Source organism: Triticum aestivum, chromosome 4A, assembly GCF_018294505.1.
Source record: "Triticum aestivum cultivar Chinese Spring chromosome 4A, IWGSC CS RefSeq v2.1, whole genome shotgun sequence".
In the NCBI taxonomy this organism is placed as follows: Eukaryota; Viridiplantae; Streptophyta; class Magnoliopsida; order Poales; family Poaceae; genus Triticum; species Triticum aestivum.
The window spans coordinates 680,792,203-680,819,322 of NC_057803.1; the positions used below are offsets into that span (position 1 = coordinate 680,792,203).

The 27,120-nt window shown below is 48.8% G+C and overlaps 1 protein-coding gene across 1 annotated transcript; it reads left to right on the forward strand.

Moving 5' to 3' along the window:
* Window positions 1-23,703: 23,703 nt before the first annotated feature.
* Window positions 23,704-25,614, forward strand: LOC123088092 (homeobox-leucine zipper protein HOX13). The gene is made up of 3 exons (XM_044510249.1): window positions 23,704-24,017; window positions 24,342-24,739; window positions 24,839-25,614. Exons 1-3 carry the CDS (start codon window positions 23,966-23,968, stop codon window positions 25,343-25,345), a joined length of 957 nt encoding a protein of 318 aa, XP_044366184.1. The 5' UTR covers window positions 23,704-23,965; the 3' UTR covers window positions 25,346-25,614.
* Window positions 25,615-27,120: the final 1,506 nt, after the last annotated feature.

The window sequence follows — 27,120 nt, forward strand, 5'->3', positions numbered from 1 at the left end:
TGTAACACTAACGAATGGATGAGAAGATTACAAACAAAAATACGTCATAGAAGTTCAATGTGAAAACAACATGAAGTTCAACTACTATGCTGAATGAATTTCAGATGAAATTTTTTTAAAATCATCGCGAGATGAAAAAACGATCAACACGGGAAAGTTATGTGCTTACAGCAGCTTTCTAGTGGTATATCACTTGCTCAATTCCGGTGAATGGATGGAGAGTTACGAGCAGTGGATGGAGACCTACGAGCAAAAAAATCATGTGAAAAACAGAGTGAAGTTCACGTACACGCGCCGAAAAGTTCAGGTTCTTCACGCGGTGCATTTTTAAAGAATCTGTTTCGCAATAAAGGCTGAACGCATGATCTCTTTGTTTTTGAAATTGCTTAAAACGGCTAGGAATCAGAGAAAACCATCAACATGAAAAAGTTTCGCATTTTCCGTAGCTTTTCAGCGGTATATTATTTGCCCCATTCCGATAAAGTTTGTAGAAATTATGATAAAAATACGTTTTTAGCCATTTTTAAAACTGACATAAAACCGTAATGAATTAGGAGAAACAATATATACAAAACAGTTTTGCATTTCTTCAAGCTTTCCAACGCCATATCATTTGCTGCATTTGAACATACGGTTAAAAATTAGCTCAAAAATACGAACTCGGTAGAACTTGTACCATTTTCTAAATTACTTTTAAACCGTTCAGAATTAGAAAAAACTTTTAACATGAAAAAGTAGCGCATTTTCATAAGCTTTCCAACGCCATATTATTTGCCTCAATTGGATTAGCCGTTTAGAAATGAAATCGAAAATACGAACTCGGGTGTTCCGTTTGCAAAATTCTACGATTTTCCGAATTACTCCTTAACCGTAGGGAATTAGAGAAAACTTTCAGCATGTGGAAGGAGCGGTTTTGCAGCAGCTTTGCAACGCCATATTATTTGCCTCATTCCGGTAAACGGTTTAAAATACGATCGAAAATACGATTCACGTTTTTTGTACGAAGAAAAAATGGTTTTTAAAACTGCTCTTAAACCGCTTACATTTTGCCAAAAATTTAACTTGGGTCATGATACTGGTGTCCATAGCTTTCCAACGGTATATAGCAAGCCCCATTTGGACACCTTTTAGCTGAAGTTCAACCTAGCACACGGGGAAGGTCAGGCGCGTTACTTACTCGGGAAGTTCATATTGTGATCAGAATATTATTCTGATCCCGTGATCAGAATAGTGTTTATATATATATATATATATATATATATATATATATATATATATATATATATATCTTTCCCTAATAATAAAGCGCTTATCGTTTCAGGTGGTCTGTCATAAAAAATACCTTCGAAGTTGCTATAAATTACCCACTATGCTATCCATAAAGGAAACGATCAATTTTTCGGAACAAAAGTCGCCGCCTTTTTATAGGGGTGATACAGGTAAAACTCATAGAACAATGAGCAGGAGAGTGGTTGGCCCATGGCTCCCCTAGTTTCGAAACCAGGGTTCGACCCCAGCCGACCCATGTGCGGAGCTTCACTCCCCTGTTTTTTATTTTAGTTTTTTTATTTTCTTTTCTCATTCTGTTTTCTTTCTTCTTTAAATTAATTCAGCATTTTAAAATTCTAAAAGTTGTGATTTTTTTAAAAATGTTTGACAAATCATAAAATATATGTAAATTCAAAAAATTAGAAAATCATAAAAAATTGCAGATTCAAAATGTTGGTGGTTTTGCAAAACTGTTCGCAAATTATAAAAAAAATTCACAATTTGGGAAAAAATGGTCGAGAAATAAAATCATGTTCGTGGTTTTGAAAAAAAATGATCTTGTACTCAAAACATATTCGTGAATCTGGAAAACAAAATGTCCATGATATTTCAGAAAATGTTCACAAAAATAAAAATAAATATTTGTTTTTTAAATTTTCCCCCCAATTTCAATAAAAGTTCATCAATTCAAATATGTCCGTTCAGTCAAAAAATGTTAATGAATTCGAAACTGGTTCATACATTTTAAAAATTGTAAACAAAACTAATATTCATGATTATTTTGAGAAAATTCAAAATTTCAAAAAAAAATGTTTGTCGATTCAAAAAAACTGTTCACTGATACAAATGTATTTTATGTCTAGGATTTGATTAGTTTTTCGAAAGTCTTTATATGTCTTGGGAGTAGTTCGTGGTCAATGAGATTTGTTTTTAAAGTTTTAAATGTTCCCTTACGCAACATAATGACAAGTTTGGCATGCACCGGCAAACTCATAGCTTTGAGATTCACCACGTCGAATGCATTGTGATCACATGGACATCGCGACCATCATTGGACAGGGTGAGAAAAAAATAAATGGCAACATCATGAGCCACTGTGTAAAAATAGAGTACGCTCATATATCAGGATATTGAGTCATATTAATTTGGTTAGCCATAATTTTTTTATCTCCTGTTGCAACGCATGGGCATATTTGCTAGTATAATATAAACTAATAAAGCAAAGTATGTTTCTTCATTTTTTTCATCCATTCACTGACCAAAAATATTTGTTTTATTCGAGGTGGTACTAAATGTTTATGAGTTCATCTACTAGAAAAGAAAAACGGTTTGTCCTGAATTTGTACCTGGGCTGAGCGCTGAGGCCCAGCGAAGCCAACGAATCTATTTGCCGCACGGCGCATCAAATAGCCAGAGCTTCGCACAGGTCGCCCACTACAGGGCCGGCCTGTTTTTGTTTCCGTGTTTGTTCCGGTTTTTTTTGTTCCTTTCCAAAATCACTAATTAAGGAGTACTTGTTGCAAAGGAACACTCCACTTTTTTAGGTCGCAACAAGTGACGCACATGCAGCGCGCTACTTGTCGTAACCTGAGAGTTTCCCTTTTTCGTAGATCCGTTTAGTCAAAACATTTTATCTTTTAAACCGTGCCTCCAAATCTTGAACCGTTTTCACCATTGGATTCCTCGCGTCGAGATCTTCAAAACTAGATACCATGTTGATAGGTTTTGATGAACTTTTTTTCATAAAAAAACCGGGCGAAAAAACCGAACCGGGAGCATGGTTTTTTCCCTTTCCGAATGAGCCACGCCCGTACCTCTCACGAAATCGCACCCGTGCCTCTCGTGGAAGCAAAACCGTGACTCTCGTGAAAAAAAAATAGAAAACACGTTTTTTTCGTTTCCGAGAGGCACGGCCGTGACTCTCGCGAAAGCACATCCACGCCTCCCGCAGAAGCAAAAACCGTGACTCTCGCGAAATAATAGAGAATGCGTATTTTTTCCCTTTCTGAGAGGCACGGCTGTGACTCTCACGAAAGCACAACCGTGCCTCTCGCGGAAGCAAAACCGTGACTCTCACGAAAGAAAAAAAAATAGAAAACGCGTTTTGTTTTTCCCTTTCCGAGAGGCACGGCCGTGACTCTCGCGAAAGCACAACCGTGCCTCTCGCGGAAACAAAACAGTGACTCTCGCGAAAAGAAAAAAAACAGAAAACGCGTTTTTTTTTCTTTTCCGAAAGGCACAGCCGTGACTCTCGCTAAAGCACAATTGTGCCTCTCGCGGAAAAAAGCGTAACTTTCGCGAAAGGAAATAAAAGAAAACGTGTTTTTTTTCGCGCAAAAAAAATTCAAAATTTTTTTGATCGAAAAGCTAACAAAGACCGGGAGAAAACCAAAACGTCGAAAAAACCCAGAAAAAACCGTTTAAAAAGCTGAAAATGCATGTGGAAAAAAATCCGGAGGGAGCGTCCAAAGCGCGACACGTGACGAATGGCTGAGAGCGCGCCAACTGGCGCTGATCATTGCGAGGCTCCCGAAGGAGCGCCCGTTAACTAGTTGCTCCCGTTCCTTTCTCTTCTTCTTTCCAATTTCTTTTTACCTTTTTTCCCTACGAAGTTTAATATCTTTTTTCCATTTTTCATAAAATAAAAAATTTCCAAAATTCTCAGAATTTCAATTTTCGTTCAATTTACGATAAATGTTCCAAATTCCAAAAAAGTTCCTATTTTAAAAAAATGGTCGGATCTTTGTTTTTTCTAATTTCAATATTTTTAAAATACATAAAATGTACCCAATTTTTCAAAAATAGTTTGTGCGCCCCAAAATTATTCAGGATTTCAAATAATTGTTTATGCATTTTAAAATACTTTTGAAATTCAAAAATATTGTTGTTTTAGAGAAATGTTCACAAATTTAAAATATTTTTTGCATCAAAAAACACATCTTTGAAATAATTCTGAATGTTCAACACATGTTCCTATTTAAGAATACTTTTGATTAATTTATAAGATGTTCGTGTTTTATAAAAAGTGCATGTTTTCAGATAATGTTTTTCAATTTAAAAAATGTTACAATTTCAAATGTTCGTCTTTTTTTGGAGATGTTAAGGATTTTCAAAAAAAATCACGTTTCAAAGAATATTCAGAAATTCATTATTATTTTTATGAAAAGTTCAAAAAGTAAAAAAAATGCTTCGAATCTTACGCTGCATTATGGTCTTAAATATTCACTCTAGCCATTCGTTATTGGGACGCGTTTGTCTGACGAGCTACCAACACGTTATCAGGCCTTTCGTTTATGCGCTGCAATTTGTAATCCATCCGGTTACGCCGCTGTAGGAGACGCTAACAAGCCCCACCACTATCACGATCTCGTGTGCCAAACATGACCTGCGAGAAGACCGCAGCTCCTCGCTTTGTTGCCCACCGCTGCGAAGACTGTTATCGGAGGACACAACATCTCTCTCACGTTGCTTTTGGTAAACAATATCTCTTCCGTTGCAATGCACGGGCATATGTGTTAGTAAATAACTATAGGAAATAATTTCATCATAATAATGTGTCCTAAAATAATTCTGTTAATAGCATTTTCAACCTTTGAAATACTTCTGTTGTACTATAATTATTTTATTGTTTAAAATCCCATCAAAATTGTGAGAGGTCATGTGATGCCTATAGATCACTTTTATGCAAAAACCTAACTTGGCCTTTTGAAATTTTTGAGTTAAACATCCTCTTTTCAATTCTATCTCATTCTTGAGTTACAACTGCAACTCTAATTTTCCTAGCTCCAATAATTCTGAACTTTTCCACCTTGTAGTCCTTCCAACTAAACCCTTAAGTCCAGAAGGGCAGCCCCAATTTCATCTTGCAAGTCCACCAAATAGTCCCCTACAGTTTCTGTCCAGAACTGGATTCTAGTAAAAGTTGCACAAGCAAGTTTTCCTTTTTCTCAAACCAGCTCCACCATCATATCTATCATCCAATGAGACATCATTCTGCCAAGTTTCATCATCAACAAAGTTTCCTAGGTCACCGTTTCATTTCCTCAAACGCCTCATGTGCATGACAGAAATCTACAACCTCGGAAACTTACATTGGGAACTTGCTCATTTGACCAAACCACCATGTCCAGCAACCCTACAGTCTCTAGTAGCACTACCCTGCCAAATATCATCTTGATTTGATCACTGTAGACCACCCCTGGCATTTTGTCGAACATTCGGCATGCATGGCCAGAGCATGAGCAGAGCGCTCATAGTGCAGGCTTTGGCATTGAGTTGTTGTTGCCTCTCTGCTACTACCCTTGCTCGTCCTGATCTCCATATGGATCACCACGCCTCCACTGAGCCTTGTCGACATCCTCTCCTGCCCGTTAGCGCCGGCCAGCGCCAACCAGCCATTGTCCAGAGCCGTCGTCTCGCACACGCCACCGCCCTCGACGCGTGGCTCGTCCCCGAGTCAACCAGCACACCCACCATTACTGCGGGCGGACGTCGTTCTCACCGACCCCCGCCGCCCTCACCAGTCTCGCCACCGACCACGCTTCGCCCTCAATGGCCATCGCCGCAGTCTGCCGTCGCCAACACCTGCCAAGCCACCCGAGCCAGCCAACGCAGCCCCTGCGGTAATTTCGGACGGCCACCGTCCATACCAACCCCGCCGCCCTCACCGGCCTCGCCACCGACCGCGTTCTGCCATCAATGGCTGCCGCCACCACGGCTGTCGGTGTCAAAACCGGCAGATCTCGGGTAGGGGGTCCCGAACTGTGCGTCTAAGGTTGATGGTAACAGGAGACAGGGGACGTGAAGTTTTACCCAGGTTCGGGCCATCTTGATGGAGGTAATACCCTACGTCCTGCTTGATTGATATTGATGAATACGAGTACTACAAGAGTTGATCTACCACAAGATCGTAATGGCTAAACCCTAGAAGTCTAGCCTGTATGATTAAGGTATTGAGTATATCCTTTCCGGACTACACCCCCCGGTTTATATAGACACCGGGGGGATCTAGGGTTACACAGAGTCGGTTACAAAGAAGGGAATCTACATATTATGTCGCCAAGCTTGCCTTCCATGCCAAGGAGAGTCCCATCCAGAAATGGGAGTAGTCTTCAGTCTTTGTATCTTCACTGCCCATTAGTCCGGCCCACAGATAATAGGCCGGACGCCCGAGGACCCCTTAGTTCAGGACTCCCTTAGTAGCCCCTGAACCTGGCTTCAATGACAAGGTATTCAGCGCATAGTGCTGTCTTCGGCATTGCAAGGCGGGTTCCTCCTTCCGAACACCCGAATAGTCTCCATACGAATTGATCGTGTCCGGACCTGTAACACACACCACACACAGCCGCAAAGAGATAATAACACATGAATCCAATCTGCTGACAATTTTAGTAATGTGACGTCACGCCTGTCCGGTCATAATTTTGAACCGTTTTTCGCCCCATGTTTCGAGACGCGGTTGTCATTGGCACGTCTTGTCAAAGAAGAGATCGTGTCCCCCTTATTACGGGATTCTCATCAATACGTGCGTGGGTAACCCAACCGTCCTGCGAGAAAGATACCTTAGAAATAGGCAGGTTCTTAGGCTTAGGAGGAGACGTTCAATACCGGAGGTGTATATAAAGGAACCAAGGGTCGTCTTTTTATGCCAAACCTCTCCTAAGCCTCCCCAACCCAGAGTTCCAGCACCCAAGGTTCGACTCCATAGCTTTCAGCCTTCCCATCATGTCCGGATCCAGCTCCCAAGGCCGATGGGTGGCTTCCTCTGTTACAGAGGAGGATATCACAAAGCTTCGGGCGGCCAGATATCTGACCCCAGAGATCCACCACCGGCTTCCTGCTCAAGGACAAGTTATCCCGACCCCCAGATCCGGCGAGAGGGTGGTATTCGTCTCCCACTTCCTCCGGGGGTTAGGGTTTGCTCTTCACCCCTTCGTCCGAGGGCTAATGTTTTATTATGGACTAGATTTTCACGACCTTGCCCGGACTCTATCCTCCATGTCTCGGCGTTTATCATTACATGTGAGGCCTTCCTTCGAATCCCCCCACACTTCGTCTTATGGCTCAAAACCTTTAGTGTAAAGCCGAAGGTAGTCGACGGGGAACAGGCGGAGTGCGGCGGTGCTATAATCAGCCAACTCGCCAACACTCCCTGGCCAAAAGGTTCTTTTTCCGAGGCTGCCCCCACCTTCCGTCCCGGCCCACCGTTACGGCTAGCGTCATGGGTCAACAAGGGGCTAGACTGGGGATTAGTGGATGAAGTGCGGACCTTACAAAGCCGCATCCGAACCCTCCTCGAGAGGGATATCGATCTCGTCAGTGTGATCCAAGTGATGTTAGTTCGCCGAATCCTGCCCTGCCAGCGTAGGCCTCGCCGCATGTCGGAGTTTAATCCAGAAGGACCACAAACCCTCCAACACTTCTTCGGCGCCACACATGAAGGAATGTGGAAGTTATTTTTCAGGAAGCGGAAACATTGGTCGGATACTGCTGAGGACGCCGGCCTTAACTGTAGTCGTCCGGATACCCCGGTAAGCACTTGGCTTTCGAATACTTTGTGGTCATGCATACAGTAATATGGTACTAAGCAAGCTATCTTGTTCCAGGGCTGGATAAAGAAGGCGGAACTGATTATGTGTTCGGCCCCTCTGCCCGAGGGTCAAGCGAATCCTGTCTTAACAAGGATGTTGGCCCCAGCACCATACCAGATGCCGAAGAAGGAGGACGAGGCAGAGGGCAAGAGGACCAAGGATGGCCTCTATTCCCAGGGAACCTCAGACTTTACGTCCGGAGGAATAAAAATCCCCTCATCCGAAGACAAAAGTGAAGAGGGGGCCACTATCTCCTTCCCTCCCAGGAAGAATTGGGTCGCCTACGAAGATTGGGAGAAGCAATCTCCTAAGCGAGGCAAGATGCCTTTGGGGGCGGCCCGGGCCTGGAGGACGTCGAAGTGCAGTCTCATGATGAGGACAAGCCTCTGGCCAAATCATAAGCGAATAAGGCTGTTTTAAACCTATCCCGTTCTTTTCTTATGATGCCTGGAATATATATATATATATATATATATATATATATATTTGCAGCTTAGCGCGCAGCCCCCTTCAATAGTCCTCTTCCTCGGCGGACCTTCTCGCGGAGATGATGGAAAGCGAGACGCCCCCACCGGCTTCTTCGTCCAATAGGACAGACGACCTTGAGGTGTCGTCGCGGAGGGTCTCCCCCGACCAACAAGTGGTGCCAGGGATGACGAAGATGCTACACGAAGGTGATACTTCGGCGGCCCGGGGTCCGGGAAACAACAATGAAGACCCCGAACAATCCGGAATGCAGCTAGATACAAATAAACGAATCGCTTCAAAGGGTGACCGTACTCCTGCGGCTACCTCCGGAGACCCAGAGGCGCCGGATATCTTGACGAACATGCTGCGGCAGGCGTCCATTTCAGAGCAACATCGTACCTTGATGGGCATGGTGGTAAAAAAGGTCATATCCGCAAAGAGCGGATTGAATGAGGCCTTTGCAAGTTTGTTGAGAGGCTTCGAGGTTTGTACTGTAATATGTGCAATTGTGTTTTATTCAGAAAATAGACCTGTGTATAGACAGTAGCCCCTGAGACTCGGGTTGGCTTCCCATAGGAAGCGAAGAGAGGATCAAAAGAAATATCCGACGACTAATCTGATTGACTTTGAACACAGACTGCTTCCCCCTGGCTACTTCCCAGACTGCGGATATTGCCGAGCTGCAACTGAAGCTTGATGTAGCCGGGGATGACATCGCGTTAATCAATATGCGTCTTGACGAGTCGCAAGGTATGTATTCGGAGCAGTCCCTGGGCATACATTTTTGTGATATAAGCATGATGCTGAAAGTTGTGCCTGACTGTAGATGGGGCTGCCGCCGTTGAAATTCTTCGGGCGGAGCTAGCCCGGGCCAAGGAGCAGGCCCGGTGTAGTAATGCGGTTGCCGAGAAGGCATCGACTGAGTTAAAAGCCGAACGAGCTGCTCGGTGTCAAGACGGGGAGAAGATATCCATGATGGCGCTCGAGCTAAAAAGTGCTGCTAGCCGGTGTGAACTCCTTGAGAAGGAGAATGAAGCCAAAATGGCTAAAATTGACAAGGCCCTACGAGAGGCGAGAGAAGCGTGGTCTGAATCCAGAGCAGCCTGTGAGGAGATCCGGCAAGCTGGGGAGATTGCAGCTGGTAAGCCATTTTTGCTACAGGCTAAGTTCAGCGATCTGAACTATGCTCAGCTTAACCAATTGTGGAGTTCTTCGGACGAGTTTTTAGACTTGCCGAAGAGTTCTTCCGATGCGGCGCAGTATTATCATGCGTGAGACGGGTACGCAATGGAGAAGCTTTTCTGGTCACGATTCGGCGCCTCGAAGCGCCCCCTGTTGCTGAATGAGCAGATGTCCCAGTGGGCCGAGCTTCATAGGATATCCGGCGCTGCCATGAAGAACGTCATAATCCGGTTATGGCCAACTGAGCCAGCTCCGAACAGTTACTTCGGCTTGGTGCAACGGTTTGTTGATATAGTGCGTCGTATCGATGCTGTGAAGTGATCTGTGTGTTCGAGGGTGCACGGTTGACTTTTGCCTGAGTCAAGACGTTCTGGGGGAATATGAAGGTCATCGACGTTGCGGTGAAGAGTCCACCCAAGGGCAAGGACCGCCATGAACCGGAACATTATTTTGAAGACGTCCTTGTAGTCGCCCGCTTGATAGAGGGTTAGTGCTCGAAAGACATAATGTTCGAGTGAAGTGTATGAGAATTGTACGAGGAAATTTTATAGTAAATCTATTTATGTGTTTTGCTCGAAAGCTTGTTTCCTCCTGTGCGGCCGTTTTAATATAATCTGAAAGTTTTCCAGACGTTGACTTCAGCCCCCTTGTAGGAAGTACAGGGGTGTTCGAAAAAGAATCTAATCACTCTTGACCCAACGTCTTGGTCCATGAAGGAGGTGTCAATGCGGTGAACCAGGCAACCAGACTATAGGGCGTTAACACTTTCACTTAGCCATATGAGTTTTACAATGGGTCTACGACATAGCCCCTAGTATGTATGCGGCTTACTCATATGATGCGTTTACATAATTGACCCGAAAAGAGGTCCTTCATGTGACACGGAGGAATCGCTAGAGATTCCGATAAGTCATCGAGTGGTTGACCAGCTCTCGCCGCATCATGACAGTCAGTTTTCGGCTTTCTCTACTGAGGTGCGTCCCGGGTGAACCGGTAGCACAATCGCAGTAGTTCTCCCTACCCTAGCCGATAGAGCGGAACGTAGGGTAGCAAGCACAGGAGCCGGGCAACCCAACTATTGACCCAAGACATGATTCGGAGCTGATGCATATAAGGCCAAACTCGCGACGCCGAAGTACGCTGTAAAAGCTATTCAGACTTTGTTGGCAACCCATTTGTTCCCGTACCGAGCCCCTGGCAAGTTAAGCCGGGGTATATCTCTGAAACGACCATAGGAGGTGTATTCATTTTGCGAAAAGACGCGAGTGATTAATTCGGATAATTTAAACTGGGACTGGAGTGATATGCCAATGGTTACTTGATATACATAAGGGCCACGACCCCGACAATTTGATATGTCCTGGGTCGAAGGCAGAGGAAAAAGGCATGTTACAGGCTCGAAAAAAGAGTGCGGTCTACAAAAAGTTATTTTGGACCTCCTATCGCATGTCTGCACCGCCTGTCCTCAGCGAGGGGAATCCTTGAAGGGGGTAACCCCGTAGGTGAGTGTACGGATCCCAACTCCTATGGGGTCGGTCGTAGGTGTTTCCCCTTTGCGCCACCTGCTTTTAAGAGATAATGAAACAAAAGAAAATAGGAGAGCGGTTAAAGAATGTTACCGGAGTGCCTGCAGACTTGTCCGTATTGTGCTTCCGTCAATGCCCATGGTATCTTGAGTGCGTAATTATGTATGCGCGGTATAATTTTAACGGGTATACGAGATGGGCAGCGGAAGCCGAACTTCTATTTCTGTTCCGGATTTTATCGATCTTCAGGGGGAAATTTCTTCCGCCCTCCGGCATTTAGCTGGTGAGACGCTCCGTTGTCCCTATTGCATGGTGCCCCATTTCCATTATGCCCGGCATTGAGCCTGCTGGCCTGCTTGAGGACCCAACAACTTCTGTTGGTGTGATTAGCTGGTTTATTGGGGAGGCCATGAATCTGGCAGGGCCGGTCCATTATCTTGTCTAGTTTGGATGGTCCGTCTCTGTTTGCTTTGAATGGATTTTTCCGTTGGCCGGGCTTAGGATTGCTAAATCCGGCATTGACCGATGTGTCGCGTGATCTTTCATTATCATTACGACTGTTATGTATGCTTCGTCGTGGCTTGCCATTGCCGTCCCGTATTTCGGATGTGTCTGAGTCGCTGGCGCTGTTGCTTCTACGAGCAAGCCTGCTGTCTTCTCCCGCGCAAAAGTGGGTCATCAGAGCGGTAAGGGCTGTCATGGATCTAGGTCCTTCTTGACCAAGGTGGTGTGCAAGTCATTCATCCCGGACGCTATGTTTAAAGGCCGCAATGGCCTCCGCGTCCGGACAGTCGACAATTTGGTTCTTTTTAACTAGGAACCTGGTCCAGAGCTTCCTCGCTAACTCTCCGGGCTGCTAGACAATGTTACTTAAGTCATCGGCGTCTGGTGGCCGGACATATGTTCCTTGGAAGTTGTTGCGAAAGGCGTCCTCCAAATCCTCCCAGCTGCCGATAGAATTTTCCGGCAGACTGTTTAACCAGTACTGAGCTAGTCCTTTGAGTTTTAGTGGTAGGTATTTGATGGCATGAAGGTCGTCTCCGCGGGCCATGTGGATATGGAGGAGGAAGTCCTCGATCCATACCACGGGATCCGTTGTTCCATTGTATGATTTGATATTCATGGGTTTGAACCCGTCTGGGAATTCATGCTCCATTACTTCATTTGTGAAGCAAAGAGGGTGTGCGGCGCCTCTATGTTGGGCCACACTGTGGCGTATCTCCGACAGAGTCCATTCGTGGTTTTCGGCCCGGGTGTGGCTAGGTTTGTCACGTCTGAATAGGTGACCGTCGTCATGTGTTGAGGTGTGTCCTTGTGATCTGTAGATCGCTCTTGAGTGTGCTACTTTGCTACTCAAGTCTTGTTGACGGTCGTATGTATAACCCCGAGCTGTTTTGTTCCTGCTTTTACTGCGCGGTGGGGTGGCTTGGTGTTCGGCTTGAGTTGCCGCTTTACCTAGGCCCAGTTGTGGTCGATCTGCCATATTGTGCGATGATGGAACGGGCTCTAGCGCCTCATCGTCTCCCTGGGATAGCAATCTATGCTTCGGGTAGCTTTTGGCTGGTCTACCAAGACCGTATTATTCGTCGGCTAGGACTTTGGTCCATTTATCATTGAGCAGATCTTGGTCAGCTTGAAGCTGCTGCTGCTTCTTTTTCAGGCTCCTTGTCGTGGCTATTAGTTGGCGCTTGAAGCGCTCCTGCTCACGAGGCTCCTTCGGCACGATGAAATCCTCAGCGCCGAGGCCCACCTCGTCCTCAGAGAGCGGAAGATAATTGCCGTCCTCCGAATCTTCGTGTGTGGCTTGTTTAGCAGGGCTAACTTGCCTATCTTCCCGTGCATCTTGTTCATTGGTTGTATCCACAGGGGTCTTCGTCGTCATTGGCACCATTGTCCATGCCGTCGATATTCTCGGAGTCGTAATCCAGTGTATCGGTTGAATCCTCGATTGTGGCTATGAAGTGGGTGGTGGGTGGGGAGCACAATTCTCCACCGCCAGCCCCTAGTTCGAGCAGGATATAGTTCGGCTGAGAGTCCTTCGCCAAGGACAGGTTTTTTAATGAGTTTAGCACATCGCCTAAAGGCGAGTGCTGGAAGATGTCTGCGGCGCTGAATTTGAAGATCGATAAACAATCAAGCTCGGCGTCCGCGGGCTCACGCGGCCTGCTCCGATTCTAGGGCCAGAGCAGTTACAGGAGCGATCTCCTGGATGCGGCCCGATGACAGGTTTAGGTCATGATCACGGGGTGACCGGGAGCAGCAACCACAGTATCGAATCCGGCGAAGATCAAGTCTCCACGGATGTCCGCGGCGTAGTTCAAGCTCCTGAATCTGACTTGATGGCCAGCGGCGTAGCTTTTGATCTACTCCAAATGGCCAAACGAGTTGGCCCACAGTGCGAAGCCGCCGAATACGAAGATCTGTCTAGGGAGGAAAGTTTCTCCGCAGACAGCGTCATCATTGACGATTGAAGGGGCCATCAAACCTTTCAACGACAACACAGAGGAATTCTCGATGAAAACACCAATGTCGGTGTCAAAACCGGCGGATCTCGGGTAGGGGGTCCCGAACTGTGCGTCTAAGTTTGATGATAACAGGAGACAGGGGACACGAAGTTTTACCCAGGTTCGGGCCCTCTTGATGGAGGTAATACCCTACGTCCTGCTTGATCGATATTGATGAATACGAGTATTACGAGAGTTGATCTATCACGAGATCATAATGGCTAAACCCTAGAAGTCTAGCCTGTATGACTAAGGTATTGAGTATATCCTTTTCGGACTACACCCTCCAGTTTATATAGACACCGGGGGGATCTAGGGTTACACAGAGTCGGTTACAAAGAAGGGAATCTACATATTCCGTCGCCAAGCTTGCCTTCCACGCCAAGGAGAGTCCCATCCAGAAATGGGAGTAGTCTTCAGTCTTCGTATCTTCACTGCCCATTAGTCCGGCCCACAGATAATAGGTCGGACGCCCGAGGACCCCTTAGTCCAGGACTCCCTCAGCGGCAACGTTCTGAACCCACAAACCGACATCCCCCGCGCTATATAAGGCCACCACGGGTTCTCTCCGCTCATCACCACTCCTCCTCCTCCCTCTATGAGCTCTCCCGAGCATCAGAATGACCGGATATGGCCGTCTTCTTCCTCTCCGGCAGCTACGGCCACCATCACCGTTCGGTCGATTCCGACGCCACCAACACCTCCCCCTCACACATTCCTTCACCTATAGTGTCCATAAACAACCATCGATCACCCGCGCTCGCCAATTCCGCCGGAGAAGCGCCATGGGCGAAAGCCCCTTCCACCTACGTCTTCACTTTGTCTTCGACTGCCATTCGCTGCGGTCAATTTCTTCGGCCATTCATACCGAAACATATGCTTCGCTTCAGCAGTAAACTTTCGAGGTGTTAATTCCTTCAAATTAATCTTCTCGTCTACATATGTTTAACAGATTTAGCTCGTTCTTCTCTGCAATGCAGATATACTTCGGTGAAGTTCCTCGAACTTAGCACCGGAGACATCATTTTCTTCGGTTTTGTATGGACTATTTCTCTCTGTATGTACTAGCAAACAAATCAGCCCATAGATGTTTCTGTCAGCAATCTCCAAAACAAAGGTAGGCAGATATTGCACCAACACGATATGTGCAAGAGGAGTAGAGGTACAACATGTTCCTCCTCGAGCAGGACCAGCTGGCGGAGGGTGAAATCTACAGGGAGCGTCCAATTGAGAAGGCCATGACCGCCATGCCGGCGGCGAACCCGTACCTTGTTGCAGAGTACTGAGCTATCTACGAGGCCGCTCGCGCCGCTTGCAACGAAGTTCCGACGCAGCTGGATGCGGACGCGGCTGCGTCCTACGCGTCGTTGTTCAACTTTTGGGAAGCATGTGGCCGGCGAACAGCGACATACCATCCATGTCCACTGGCACTGGCGGCGGATAGGTCACGGACTCCTCCGAGGATGAGTAGGGTATGGGAGGCGGTAGGGCCTTGTGTCCCTAGTGGTCCAGTCCGTCTCTCAAGTTCTACTCTTCCTCGCCAGAGACCACATCTCCACTTCACGGGCCCTGAACCCCACCGCCGTTCATGGAGACAACAGATTGAGGACATGGTCGCCGATGCGAAATACAAAGGGAGTGGACGAACGCCATAGGTTTAGGGTCAGGACACTTGTTTTCTAAATATCCGAAATGTAACGAACATCCGCCGTGTTTACATGAATCTCGTTTGGTTTATATGAAAATCCCCCGTGTTTGTCTCATTCGGTTTATATGGAAATCCATCGTGTTTGCATAAATTTTGTTAAGTTATTGCAAATTTGTTTGAGATTATACGAACAGCGTCGGATGTTGCCTCCAGCATCAGTGTCCCGGAACTGGTCCATGTTCGCAGTCTGATGCCGAAGCAAATTTGTTGAAGATGCCCTTAGTAACGGTCCCTAAACCTATGTGGCTGCCCGCCATGTAAGACAAAGACCTGGGGAAAACAGGAGGCATACTTGAGTGAAAATTGCTTTTGGAGGTTGAGCTTCATGGAGGCCTCCTTTTGCAAAATTTAAAATTCATCTTAATTCAAAATTTTACATTAAAAAAACTACAAAAATACAGATATACATGAAGGCATTACGTGCATGTGTGTAAATTTTCATAACAAAAATGTGTTAAATTTCTGGTACTATTTTAAAAATTAATGGTACTATTTTTACATTTCAAAAAAGACAAATTTCTGAAACTTGAGGATGAACAGTACCATGTGTTAAAAAAAACCTGATTTGTTTATTTTGCGCAGCCTCGTTTCAAAATATTTCAACATATTTTATTCTGAAAATTTACACACATGCACCTTATGCATTCATGTATATATCTGTGTTTTTTCAGATTTTTTTGGAATGTAAAATTTTGAGTTAAGATGAATTTTTAATTTTGCAAAAGGGGGGCCTCCATGGAGCTCGGCGTACAGAAGCAATTTTACACGATGCCATTTGACTGTGCTCATTAACTGATTGCGTAGACTCGACCAGCCATCACGGATAAGACGTTACTACAACTACTGTAACAAATTGATTGTAGGCGCTATCGGGGCACTGTATTCTCTGGACCGTGTTTGAAGAACAGAACACCTGGCTAGCTAGCCTCTAAGCGACGCTAGGCTCCAGAGTCATGGTTGATTGAACTCTAAACTATTCTCCTGATCACTCAACGTCAAAATGAATACTACCAGTGCAGTGGTTGTGCCGCGAGCTATGGCCGACCCTAGCGGATAACCACGCCTCGTAGCCCCATGATGACGGCCACCAAATCCATGGTCCACTAACCCAAAGTTACCACAGCGCATCCGAACTGAACCCACAGCAACCACATACGATCGAAGTACGAAGAGAGACTTGGACTAGTCGTCCAGTGACACTACGTACGTGACCGACACCTAGCTCCCAGTGACGGCGATCCATGCCGATTGTGGCGTACGTGCGTTTCGGCGAGAGCACTGTAGGTAGGCCACGGCACGGCGTGCCAGTGAGCTAGTGATGCCACAGTGGTACTGAACCTGACATCTGGTCTACTACTAGATGTTGTTCGCGCTGAAAAGCTCGCGGCAAACAGCGAAGTGGTTATCGCTCACCGGCGGCAGGCAAGGACGGGACGGGGACTGGGCCGTCTTCTCCTCCACTCGAGCGAGACACGCACCGGAAATGGCCGGATGCGGCCGTGTCAGGCTTAGCAACCAAACGCGGTCGGCCAGATTAAGAAGAAGACTGAGTGAGTGAGTGAGTTACGTCGTTTCGGCCGATCTGGTCAGAGGGCACGGGGGAGGGGAGGAGGACTGCGTTGGCGCATGTGGAGAGATCACATCGGAGGATGGCCTTTTTACAGCGTGGTGTCGCTCGCGGCAGAAAGTGAAACCACGAACCGGCCTATCGCGTGCGACGGCCTGACGGGAGACGCCACGAGTATGATGGATAGGCTGGCGGCACATGGGCTGTGGTCTGGTGGGCCTCGCGTTCTGGCGCTCCGGGACAACGAGCTCTCTGTCGAGAGCACCGAGAGCTTGAGCTGACACGCAAACACACGGGAAGAGTTCAGCACCAGCACCTCGCGCGCGCCTCTGCCGAACGGCTGCTCTCGCGCACCATGGATGTCGCTATTCTCATCAGAAGTGCGACGACAAAGCCGGTGCCGATCCATCGGCTAGCTCCGTGGCCCCGCCGCAAATGCCACCGCGGGAGATGTGTCGCGCCGTGCGGATCACAATCCTGGTGTCGCCGAATGCGACACGCCCGCACTGCTGCCGCTCCGGCGGCCGAGCTCGCGCGCCACGCCGTGCCGATTCGCTGCACCGGCCGCTTCGCTCTGGTCGGCGTCTCGCTCATCGGTTGGTGGGCGTGTCCGCGTGCGGGGCGGTGCGTGCGTGTACGACCGTGTCGTCGCGCCCGGGCCAGTCCGCGTCGCGAGAGCCAGCCGCCGGTGTTGACGCCACCGTCCGCCCGGTCCCGGTCCCGGTCGCCGCACGGCGCGGCGGTCGCAGCTTTCGGCTTCATTTACACACCTACGCACGTACGTACGAGTGAGTTACCTCGGACACCGGGCTACCGAACGGGATGGAGCGATATCTCTACACGTACGAGTGCACATGCGCCCGCATGGCACTGATCGGCTGCTACGGCCTACGCACAGCACACAAGAACACAAGGCAAGGACGCGCGTGTGGCCGGGAAAGAGGAGCTGAATGCATGAACCGGCGTTCGGTACGTATGTGCTGGTGCTGGAGTGACCGTTACTCATCCCGAGCATTAAGATGGACCAACAACAAGGCTTTGAGGCTCCGGCCGTGGTGAAAGCAGCCCGCCGTTGCTCATCATCCAGTGCCACTCGTGGCCTGTCGGCTCAACAGTCGTTTTTTTGTTGCTATGCGGCGCGTCCTTTTTCCGTTCTTATCGTTTGCAAACCGGTGGAGCCAGGACCAGATTTGACTCACACGGCCCAACCCATCGCCCGAACCGTCGGCTTCCCGCATTGAATCGCCTTGCCGGGCACGAGAGGAGGTGCAGGGAACTTGCGAGACGACGACACATATGCATGCACGTACTGACGTACCCTATCTCAGTTCTCCACCCCCGCGCTTAGTTACAAGTTGATGACCCTCACTAGTTGCTGCCTTGCTGGTACAGCTAGGTAGTACCACGGCGAGGCTGTGCACGTACAGCTGCTTAGCTAGTAGTAGTACCACTTCACTTCAGTCGAAATGACCGGCAGAGTCATGTGAGTCCATCCAACGCAGTAGCACTACGTACTACTTGTAGAACCCACCACATCTGTCTAGTCATTTGTTCAACAAAGTAACCTTGTTGGTGGTAGGTATTTTGCTCCACCTCTGCACGCCACGGCGACCCATATATGTTGCCCGGCCGAAGACGGCGATCTCGACCTCGCTCTGCCTTTTGAAGTTCTGATCGACGAGTGGTAGTAGTGGTAGCATCCATCCTGTTTTCTTTGTGGGAACAGAGGCTGCGGCGTGGCTGGGCGATCCCTTTAGACGAGACGAGGGAAAAGGGGAGGGTCCTTTTCCGTGCCGGGGCGGGCAAGCGGGCGCATCACTTTCTGTCACTCACTCCGGCACTCCGCCACCCGTCGCCTCGCGCCCCAGCTTTTCCTGCCGCCATGCACGCCCGCCTCGCTTTCCACTCCGGGTGGTGGACGCAGCGCGCCGGGGCATCGCGCGTCCCCCCGCCCGGGGCGGGAGTGAGACAGACACGGCGGAGCGGCGAGCGCGACCGGCCGACCCCGACCCCGACCCGTTCCGTCGTGGCCAATGGTGCAGGAGAAACACGCACACGCCAAGGGCAAGGCGAAGAGACGAAAGAGCGAGCATATATGCATGGCGTCGCTGTCCTAGCTAGCGCGGCACGTATGGTCCTGGGGCTAGCCGGCAAGGCCAGTAGTGGGCGCTTTAGTTGTTTGATGCGTCCGTCCATCAATCAAGCGCCTGTGCCTGCGACTTTTGGGGCCAAAAGGGGTTGCTTCCCGGCCCTGCCTTTCAAGCCCTCCCTCTCTTTCCCTCCCTCTCTAGACTAGAGGAATAGATTCCTGGAGGGAGGGAGCCCCGTTTCGAGGGCCTGGGTGGATAGATAGAGCGGAAAAGGTCCATCCATCCATCGATCAGTAGGTGCGTACGCCTCGCTTCCGTCGCGCCGGCGCATGGTTCCGTCCATTGTTTATGCGCCGGCGCGGCTACCGGCCTCGGCGCCCGCCCATGTTCGCCCGCCAGATAGAGTATACCCACATATACAACCAACCACGTTGTTCACGGGCGCAGGCAGGTCTGATCCGGTCGTGTCGCGTAAACCGGGGGCGGGGGCGCGCCGTCCAGCCGCGGTGCTCGTCCCGGTCAGAAGCAAGCATCCCTTTGGGCTACAGCGACGGCACTCGCCGGCCGTCGCCAACAAAAGCATCAGCCCACCCAGCAGGAGAGGAGGAAGATGACGATATTTTTCGGGCGCTCCAGCGAGGGTCTAGAAGCTCTGCGGATCGAGAGACGCAGCAGGAATAACAACACTGCCACCAAACCTAGCCAGCTCTTGTGCGTGTGTGTGGTGGAGCTGAGACGTCGCTGCCAACGCTTTAGGGGCGATCAGTTCCCCGCCCCTTTAAATTTGTCTGCGGGGCCCGCGGAGGTTCCCAAAGCACAGTCGTGACTTGTGCGCTGGGGAGTGCCGGCGTAGTGGCCTGCTGTTTTCGCCGCCACAGTGCTTGCCACGTTTCGACACCACAGCAAACCCTAACACAACGCACGCAGCCAAGCCAACCTCCCCCGCCTTCTCCTCCTTCCCTTTTCTCCTCCGCTTTGGTAAAAACAAATGTGCTACTCCTACCACTGCTAATAATAACCAATCATGTCTGCCGGCAGAACATGGTACAGTTGTGGTTAACTCGGCTACGGATTAGCTGGAGCTTTTGGGTGGGCATAGTAGCATGCATGCATGCATCGCCCGATTTGGCTGCTCGTTTCGCGGTATCTTCAAGCTGTCCGCGTACGTACGAACGTACGTAGGAAGGAGACGTCTGATTGAATAAAATCTTGTGCATATCTGCATAACAAACCTCATGTCGGCGATCGTACATATCTTGGGTTCACATGCTGCCCGAGTCTACGGTTTCTTGCGGTATCATGCGGACGTGCCAGTTGGTATGGTTGACAGGCTTTCGTGCCACATTACTTGCTTGTTTGAAAGGGCAACAACGATTGATTTCAAAAATATTAATTTAGTTTACACGGGGTGTAAAAGGTCTCCTTCACACAACTCCGAATTCTCTGAAAACAAGTTAAATAGTAATAAACTACCACCATCTTAGCCATGGTTGGACCCATTCTGCTTATTGATACTTTCTGTTACATGCCTCGTGCATGTTAGATAAACTAGAGCCGTCTTAACCATGGTTGGACTCATTCTTCTTCCGGATACTTCGTGGTTAGATGTCACATGCATGCTGTTGTGGGGCCCGACAAGTATGCCATTTTTTAGATAATTACCGCATTTCTCTAAGGAGAAATTGGAGTAAATTCCATCTGTACCCGAGTTAACACCTTGTGACAAGTTTTACCAAATTCATAAAGTTTGTGCCACAATTTACTAGATTTAAGAGCTACATTTATCCGCCGTTTGCTACATTCGGGAATGGAGAGACTTTTTGACAAATATATCACCATCTCATTAGGTTTTGTTTCTTAAAAAGGAGACCCCAGGCTTCCGCACCCGTTGATGCACACAACTATATTTATTGATTAACGCAACAATGTCAAGCAAAGCTCAACATTGATGTTGGACGAATCAGTTTGAAAAAATAAGAATAAAACCCTACGCCATTTAGATAATGACTTGCCTCGCGATAGCATCTCCTAAAAACCTACTACAAATGCTATGACATATGGTCGAACAATGAACAAAAATGTGACTTCTAGACAAAGCATTTGTGAAGGGATCCCCGCATGCACGCCGATGTTCACGGGTCAACCCCAAGGTTGCACTTGCGATTTTTCATTCTTGAAGCCGAGCATCAAGCCAACATCTTCAACAAGGGGACGACGCATGCATGTTAACATTTGCATGATCAACCCGAAAGAGGCGAGGTCACATGCTTATCACTCAGAGTATGTGCATACTTGTTGTTGAGGACGTCACTACCATCAACCATTCTGCTGGTTGAAGACGGCTCACTAGCTGGACACTGGTGCTATCAGATCATGTATGCCACCCACGCTGAGAAAAAACCGGAAGCGGGTAGAGGGTCTCGACGCCCCGCTTGCGGACACTGCCACATCGCTTCGTTCGTCGTCGATGAGGGAGAGAGGGACATTGGACGTAGGGTTACGACCAAATACACCCACCAATGCCGCCACCTTCTAGTTCCGTCGACCACATCCACGAGGCAACTGCCCTTGCGTGCATCAACACAACCCCAATCGATCGGATCAGGCCCTGGGAAGGGGACGGCGATGAGGGAGGGCGGAGGATGAAGACGCACATAGGGGCCTCACCTGCTGCAGTCCTTCATTCTGCTGCCATTGCGAGAGTATAAGGGTCGGGGCCTTGATTTGTAGTGCCCTCCCCGCAAGGGAGAAACAAGGTACTCGTTGCCACCTCCATCGATGTCCTATGGTATGCCGAAGGTTTTCTCTGGATAGGCGAGGGAACAGAGAGGGGAGAGAGGGGTGGCGGTTGGCGGTTGGCAAGGCTAAACACATGAGATTCGGACTATTTGCTCTGTCAATACATTTTGAATGCAAATCCCTTACTTTTCTGTACCATGGGTCTTCTTTGAATTTCAAACAATTGTCTTGTGGAGGGAGGGGGAGGGGGGGTGTTGGCACATGTGATGCCTCGAGTAGAACAATCTGCAACAAATATGTTGCCTAATTGTGTCTCTCATTTGCCACGTTGTCTCGACGAGCGGGCCATATTTGTCAGAAACACAATCCTTCTCTCGCCTTCTTCCTCTCCTACGAGCCTTGAATCTATTAAGGTCGGAAATTATAGCTCCTATTTTTTTAAACCATGACACAAAAAGTTAGATATATTAAACTTGTCACGGTGTTACAACTTTCTAGTAAGTTAAAGAAGTTATAGTAAACTATTCCTCAAAAAAGATTTATTGTGGACTAAATGCCTTCGTCATTGTATCTTTATTGTCCAGAGACCTCAGTGTACTTTTTTACTATGTTTATGGTATTTTGTACTTCTAGTGAACTGTTACAACAGATCAGAGTCATTTTCGAAAGAAAATAACTAATTGCCTTTATTCCCCAAGCTTTTGAGATTTTTTTAATTCAAGATAATTTCATAAGTGTGTTTCAGAGGTTTTGTATAATCAGAATTTTTGGTTGTGTAAGTTGTTGGATTTGCTTGAGTCGGATCCTTAGGATTTCTTTGCGCTCTACTTTGGAAGAAAGCTGTAATTCCTTTTTCTTGCCATGGGTGTCAAACACTTCTGGTCGCTAATTATTACTCTACTTTGGAGTATAGTTTTATAATAATCTCTCTATACAAATGTAATACGGAGTACAAATGATTCTTTTAAGAATATCCTATAAGATTCAATCTTGTGAATCAAACGACTACCATAAAGAAATCTTGATCTTCAAAAAACCGTTTAAACCAAAGATGCACTTAGGGCGTCTCCAACACCGACCCCCAAACCTCCCACAAGCATTCAGTATGAGCTGCTCGAACTCTGCCAGCCATCCAACGGTGTCCGGCATCCTATGTTGTCTGCTCCCGTTTCTATAAACTTAGTCCTTTGACCAAATCTTATATGTAGACTAAAAATAAACAAAGGGAGTACTTATTTCATTCAAGAGAATTAGATGTGATTTTCCTTTTGAGGTTTGAATCATTAGGGATTGTCACAGTAGAAGTTGTTTAACTTGCTTGAGTCAGATCGTTAGGATTTATCTTCGGGATTGTCAAAATGTTAGATAAGTCAAATGTATGACTGAATTTGAGTTTGTTTGATTGCATCGCATGAAAAAAAATCAAGACTTTGGAGTCGATGTATGAAATGTAACACAAATGATTTCTTAGAAAAAAAATCTTATAGGATTTAATTATACGAATCAAGTGATCAACATAGAAAATAATCTTTTTTTTAATTGTTTGGATTGCTTGCCCATGTGTCACGTGATGAAAAAAATCCTTTTAATCAACAGTCTTGCTAAGTATCAGTCGAGCGAGACTTTGTTAAATCTCAGACTCTCAGTCGATGCTATATCCATGAGATCTTATATATTAAGATCCGTGTAAAAAAAAATCAGTTTTTTTTCTTTTGTATGTTTCATTTGACTGAAACTTGATTAAATCTTAATCGATTAAGACCTAGCCACCCCTTTAATCAAAGAGGCCTGTAGAGGATTACTGCGGTTTTATTTCGTTGTGCTCTATGGATTCCACGTATGGAAGACTCTGTGACAATTGCCATGGACAACGTGCGCCGTAAATGTAAAAATGGTGTAAGGAGATGAATTGATCTGGACGCACCGAATAGCCGGGCCAAGCTGTCGACACCAAGTGCCAACACATGAATGATACAAAAACCTCTGCCACATGATATCTCGGCGCTGTCCAACCAGAGCGCCCGGCCAGGCTAGCTCCCCGCTTTTATTTATACGCCATCCCATGGGCTCTTGCATCAGTTGATTGCTGCTGCAGCGAGTGACCTCACCCCTGCCCACCTCCCCTCTCCTCCGTCCGTCCGTCCTTCCTCGCCCCCATCCAGATCGTCTCTGCGATCACGACACCCGGAGCAGCGCAGAGGCCATTGGCCGCCGCGAAACAGAAGCAGTGCGCTCTGCAGCTCCTCTATCCCCCACACAGATCATAACTAGAACAGTCCCCATTTCCAGTTTGGAACCGCCTCTCTCCTCCTCGAGCTGCGGATGAAGCGGCAGATCAAGAGGCCGACCCGCAGCCAAGAATCGCCAGAGCCAGGTATGACAGCTGAGATCTCCCTCTGTTTTTGGTGTACTTGCTGCTAGCTTGATGTTTGTGTGTGCCATCATCGCTTTTGAGCTTAAATTTTAGTAGCGCAAAGTGTGTGCCCTTTTCACATATATGGAGCTTGCTTGCATCTACCACATATTCCATTTGCGTCGAGCGATCGGAATTGGCATGGGCATTCCTGCTCACCTTGCATTTGGAAGCATTTTGTGATCTAGGCAATTGTGGAACACAAGTAGTGATTCCTAAGGATCATGTGTGTGTGAGGACTAGGGAGAGATAAACACGAAAGCTAACCATGCTGGCATGCTGCAGGGGAGAAGCTGGCGTTCGCTGAGAAGGAGAACCTGCTGGCGGCGTACATGGAGCACGACGAGCCCGAGCTGGAGGAGGCCGACGAGGAGGAGGAGGAGGAGGAGCGCGCCATGTCGTGCGGGCTGGGCGGCAAGAAGCGGCGGCTGGCGCTGGAGCAGGTGCGCGCGCTGGAGCGCAGCTTCGAGACGGACAACAAGCTGGACCCGGAGCGCAAGGCCCGCATCGCCCGCGACCTCGGCCTGCACCCGCGCCAGGTCGCCGTCTGGTTCCAGAACCGCCGCGCCCGCTGGAAGACAAAGCAGCTCGAGCGCGACTTCAACGCGCTCCGCGCCCGCCACGACGCGCTCCGCGCCGACTGCGACGCGCTCCGCCGCGACAAGGACGCCCTCGCCGCCGAGGTACGTGCTGCCCCATTGCTGCCGCTGGTGCTGCCTGTTTGCCACGCGCGGCCACGTCGCTTGGTGGTTACTTATCTGTGTTCTGTGTCACGCGTTCAGATACATGAGCTGAGGGAGAAGCTGTCCACCAAGCCGGAGACGTCGGTGAAGGCGGAGGCCGCCGGCAATGCCGACGCCACGGAGGAGCGCCTGCAGCAGGCGACGATGATCGGCGCGGCGGTCTGCAAGGACGGATCCTCGGACAGCGACTCGAGCGCGGTGTTCAACGACGAGGCGTCGCCGTACTCCGGCGCGGTCTTCGAGCAGCAGGGCTTCATGGGGTTCGGCGCGTCGTTCCTGGACTCGGCGTCGGCGGCCGCGGCCACCACGGGCGGCGGCTGCTCGTCCCTGCCCATGCTGGAGCCCAAATGGCCCGGCGCGTACCCGTACGACGCGGGCAGGTCCGGCGGCTACGGGTTCACGGAGGAATGGCTGGCCGGCTCGGACGCGATCGGCAACGACGGCAGCGCGGCCTTCTTCTCCGAGGAGCACGTCTCCAACCTCAACTTCGGCTGGTGCAGCAGTGGCGCCGAGGGTTTTGATCTCCAGAGTTACTGTAAAAAGTGAGAAGGTGTCACTGTCCATGCAGCGACAGCGCGTACTTACTTTCTACTGGCTAGCGAGCTACCTTAGCCTAGCTAGCGGACGAGAGGGGTAGCAATGGTGGAATTTGATGAGAAGGGTGAATTGCCTGATGGATGGACCTCCCGCCCATGCATGGAGGGAGGAAGTAAATGTTACTAGTACTACAGTACAAAAATAACGGTCTCTAGCTAGGTTTAATCGATGGTGTAAAAAGTTGCAATCCAAGCAGCCGTCCCTACATTCTCCTGGTACCTTGAGTCCTGCCACTGCTAGCTGATCGTAACATTTTGGCGTGTGTCACTTCGTTGCGACAAAGTGGTCAGAGTGCACGCCAATGGAGGGACGTACAGGTTTCAGACTGAAACACACTGCTCTGGGATAGGGATTCATGGAGCCGATGAAATACGCAGAAAATACTTTTTCTTGAACCAATTTGTTCTAACTTGCTTCAGGCATGGGTATTGGTGATCCGTCGCCCCGTCCTTGGTACAACTGCCGTCTACGGTAGAATTTCTTCTTCTCACAAGCGTCTTTTAACAGCGCCATCTGAATTCATCGATTGATTGATTCAATAAATTATACTAGTAGATTGAAAAAAATTATACAAACACGAACAGTATATACATTTGGTAAAACTGAAAGTTGCATCAATGGTTTCGAAAAGGCCGCATGATAGGAACGAAAGATCCCCAAATGAGCGGCTCAAGATTTTTGGATGGCTACTCTTCAAGGGCAGCCTTAATTCCAAAAGCAACCTCTTCCACAAGAACAACGGTGACGACGCTGCTTGCCCTCGTTGTGATGCTCCATGTGAAGATGCCGTGCATATTTTTCTTTAATGCCATTAGAGCAACTCCAATGAGGCGACCCATTTCGTCCGTTGCCGTTCGTTTGGATCGGCGCGGACAAAAAAGCCAGCCAAACGCGTCGACCCAAACGGACGCACGTCCGCTTTCGTCCGTCTGTCGACCCATTTGTGGCCCACTTTTGAGCCTGATTTGCGTCGACGCGGACACAAGACGGACACGCGCGCGCTCGCCCTCTTTCCTCACCGGTCCCGCTTGTCGGTGGCACTGTGGATTCACACCCTCGCCCTCCTGCTACGTCGCCGACGCCGCCGACCATTTTTTCAGTACATAGATAGTTCTAGCGTACACATATAAAAGAAAAAGACCACTACTCATAGTTTTCTGACTCCGACTCGGTAATGTCCTCCTCCGACGTCTGAAGGTAGGCGTCAGCAAGCTGCTCGTCTTCAAAATCCCAACCCGACGTTTCTCGTAGCTTCAGTTTCAATTGAGCTGCCTGCTTCCGCGAACGCTTGTCCTCCCGATAGGCGGCTTGCTCCCTCCTCCTCGCGTCCCTCTCCGATCTCAATTGCTTGTAGAACTGGCGCTCGTCGATGATGTCCTGCGGGAAGCCTCCGCGCCACACCACCAAGGCTTCCACGTCCTTCTCTGCGATGGTGAGGCGACGCTGCCGCCTCCGGTGGACACGACGATCCTCGTCGGTGAAAAGCCGCGGGAGAGGCGCCAGATCCTGCGCCCACTGGCTCGACACGTTGGGAAAATTCATATCCCGACGAGGCCTCAGGAGGCGCCACGCCGCCGCGTCGTGCGCGCGGGCCGCCTCCTCTGCGGTGTCGAAGGTGCCGAGGACGAGACGTTTCTTGCGAAACCAGATCTCGGAGGAGAAGGTGTCAGAGCGGCACTCGCGAATCCGAAGCGCCCAGGCGGCGGATCGACATGGTGGCGCAG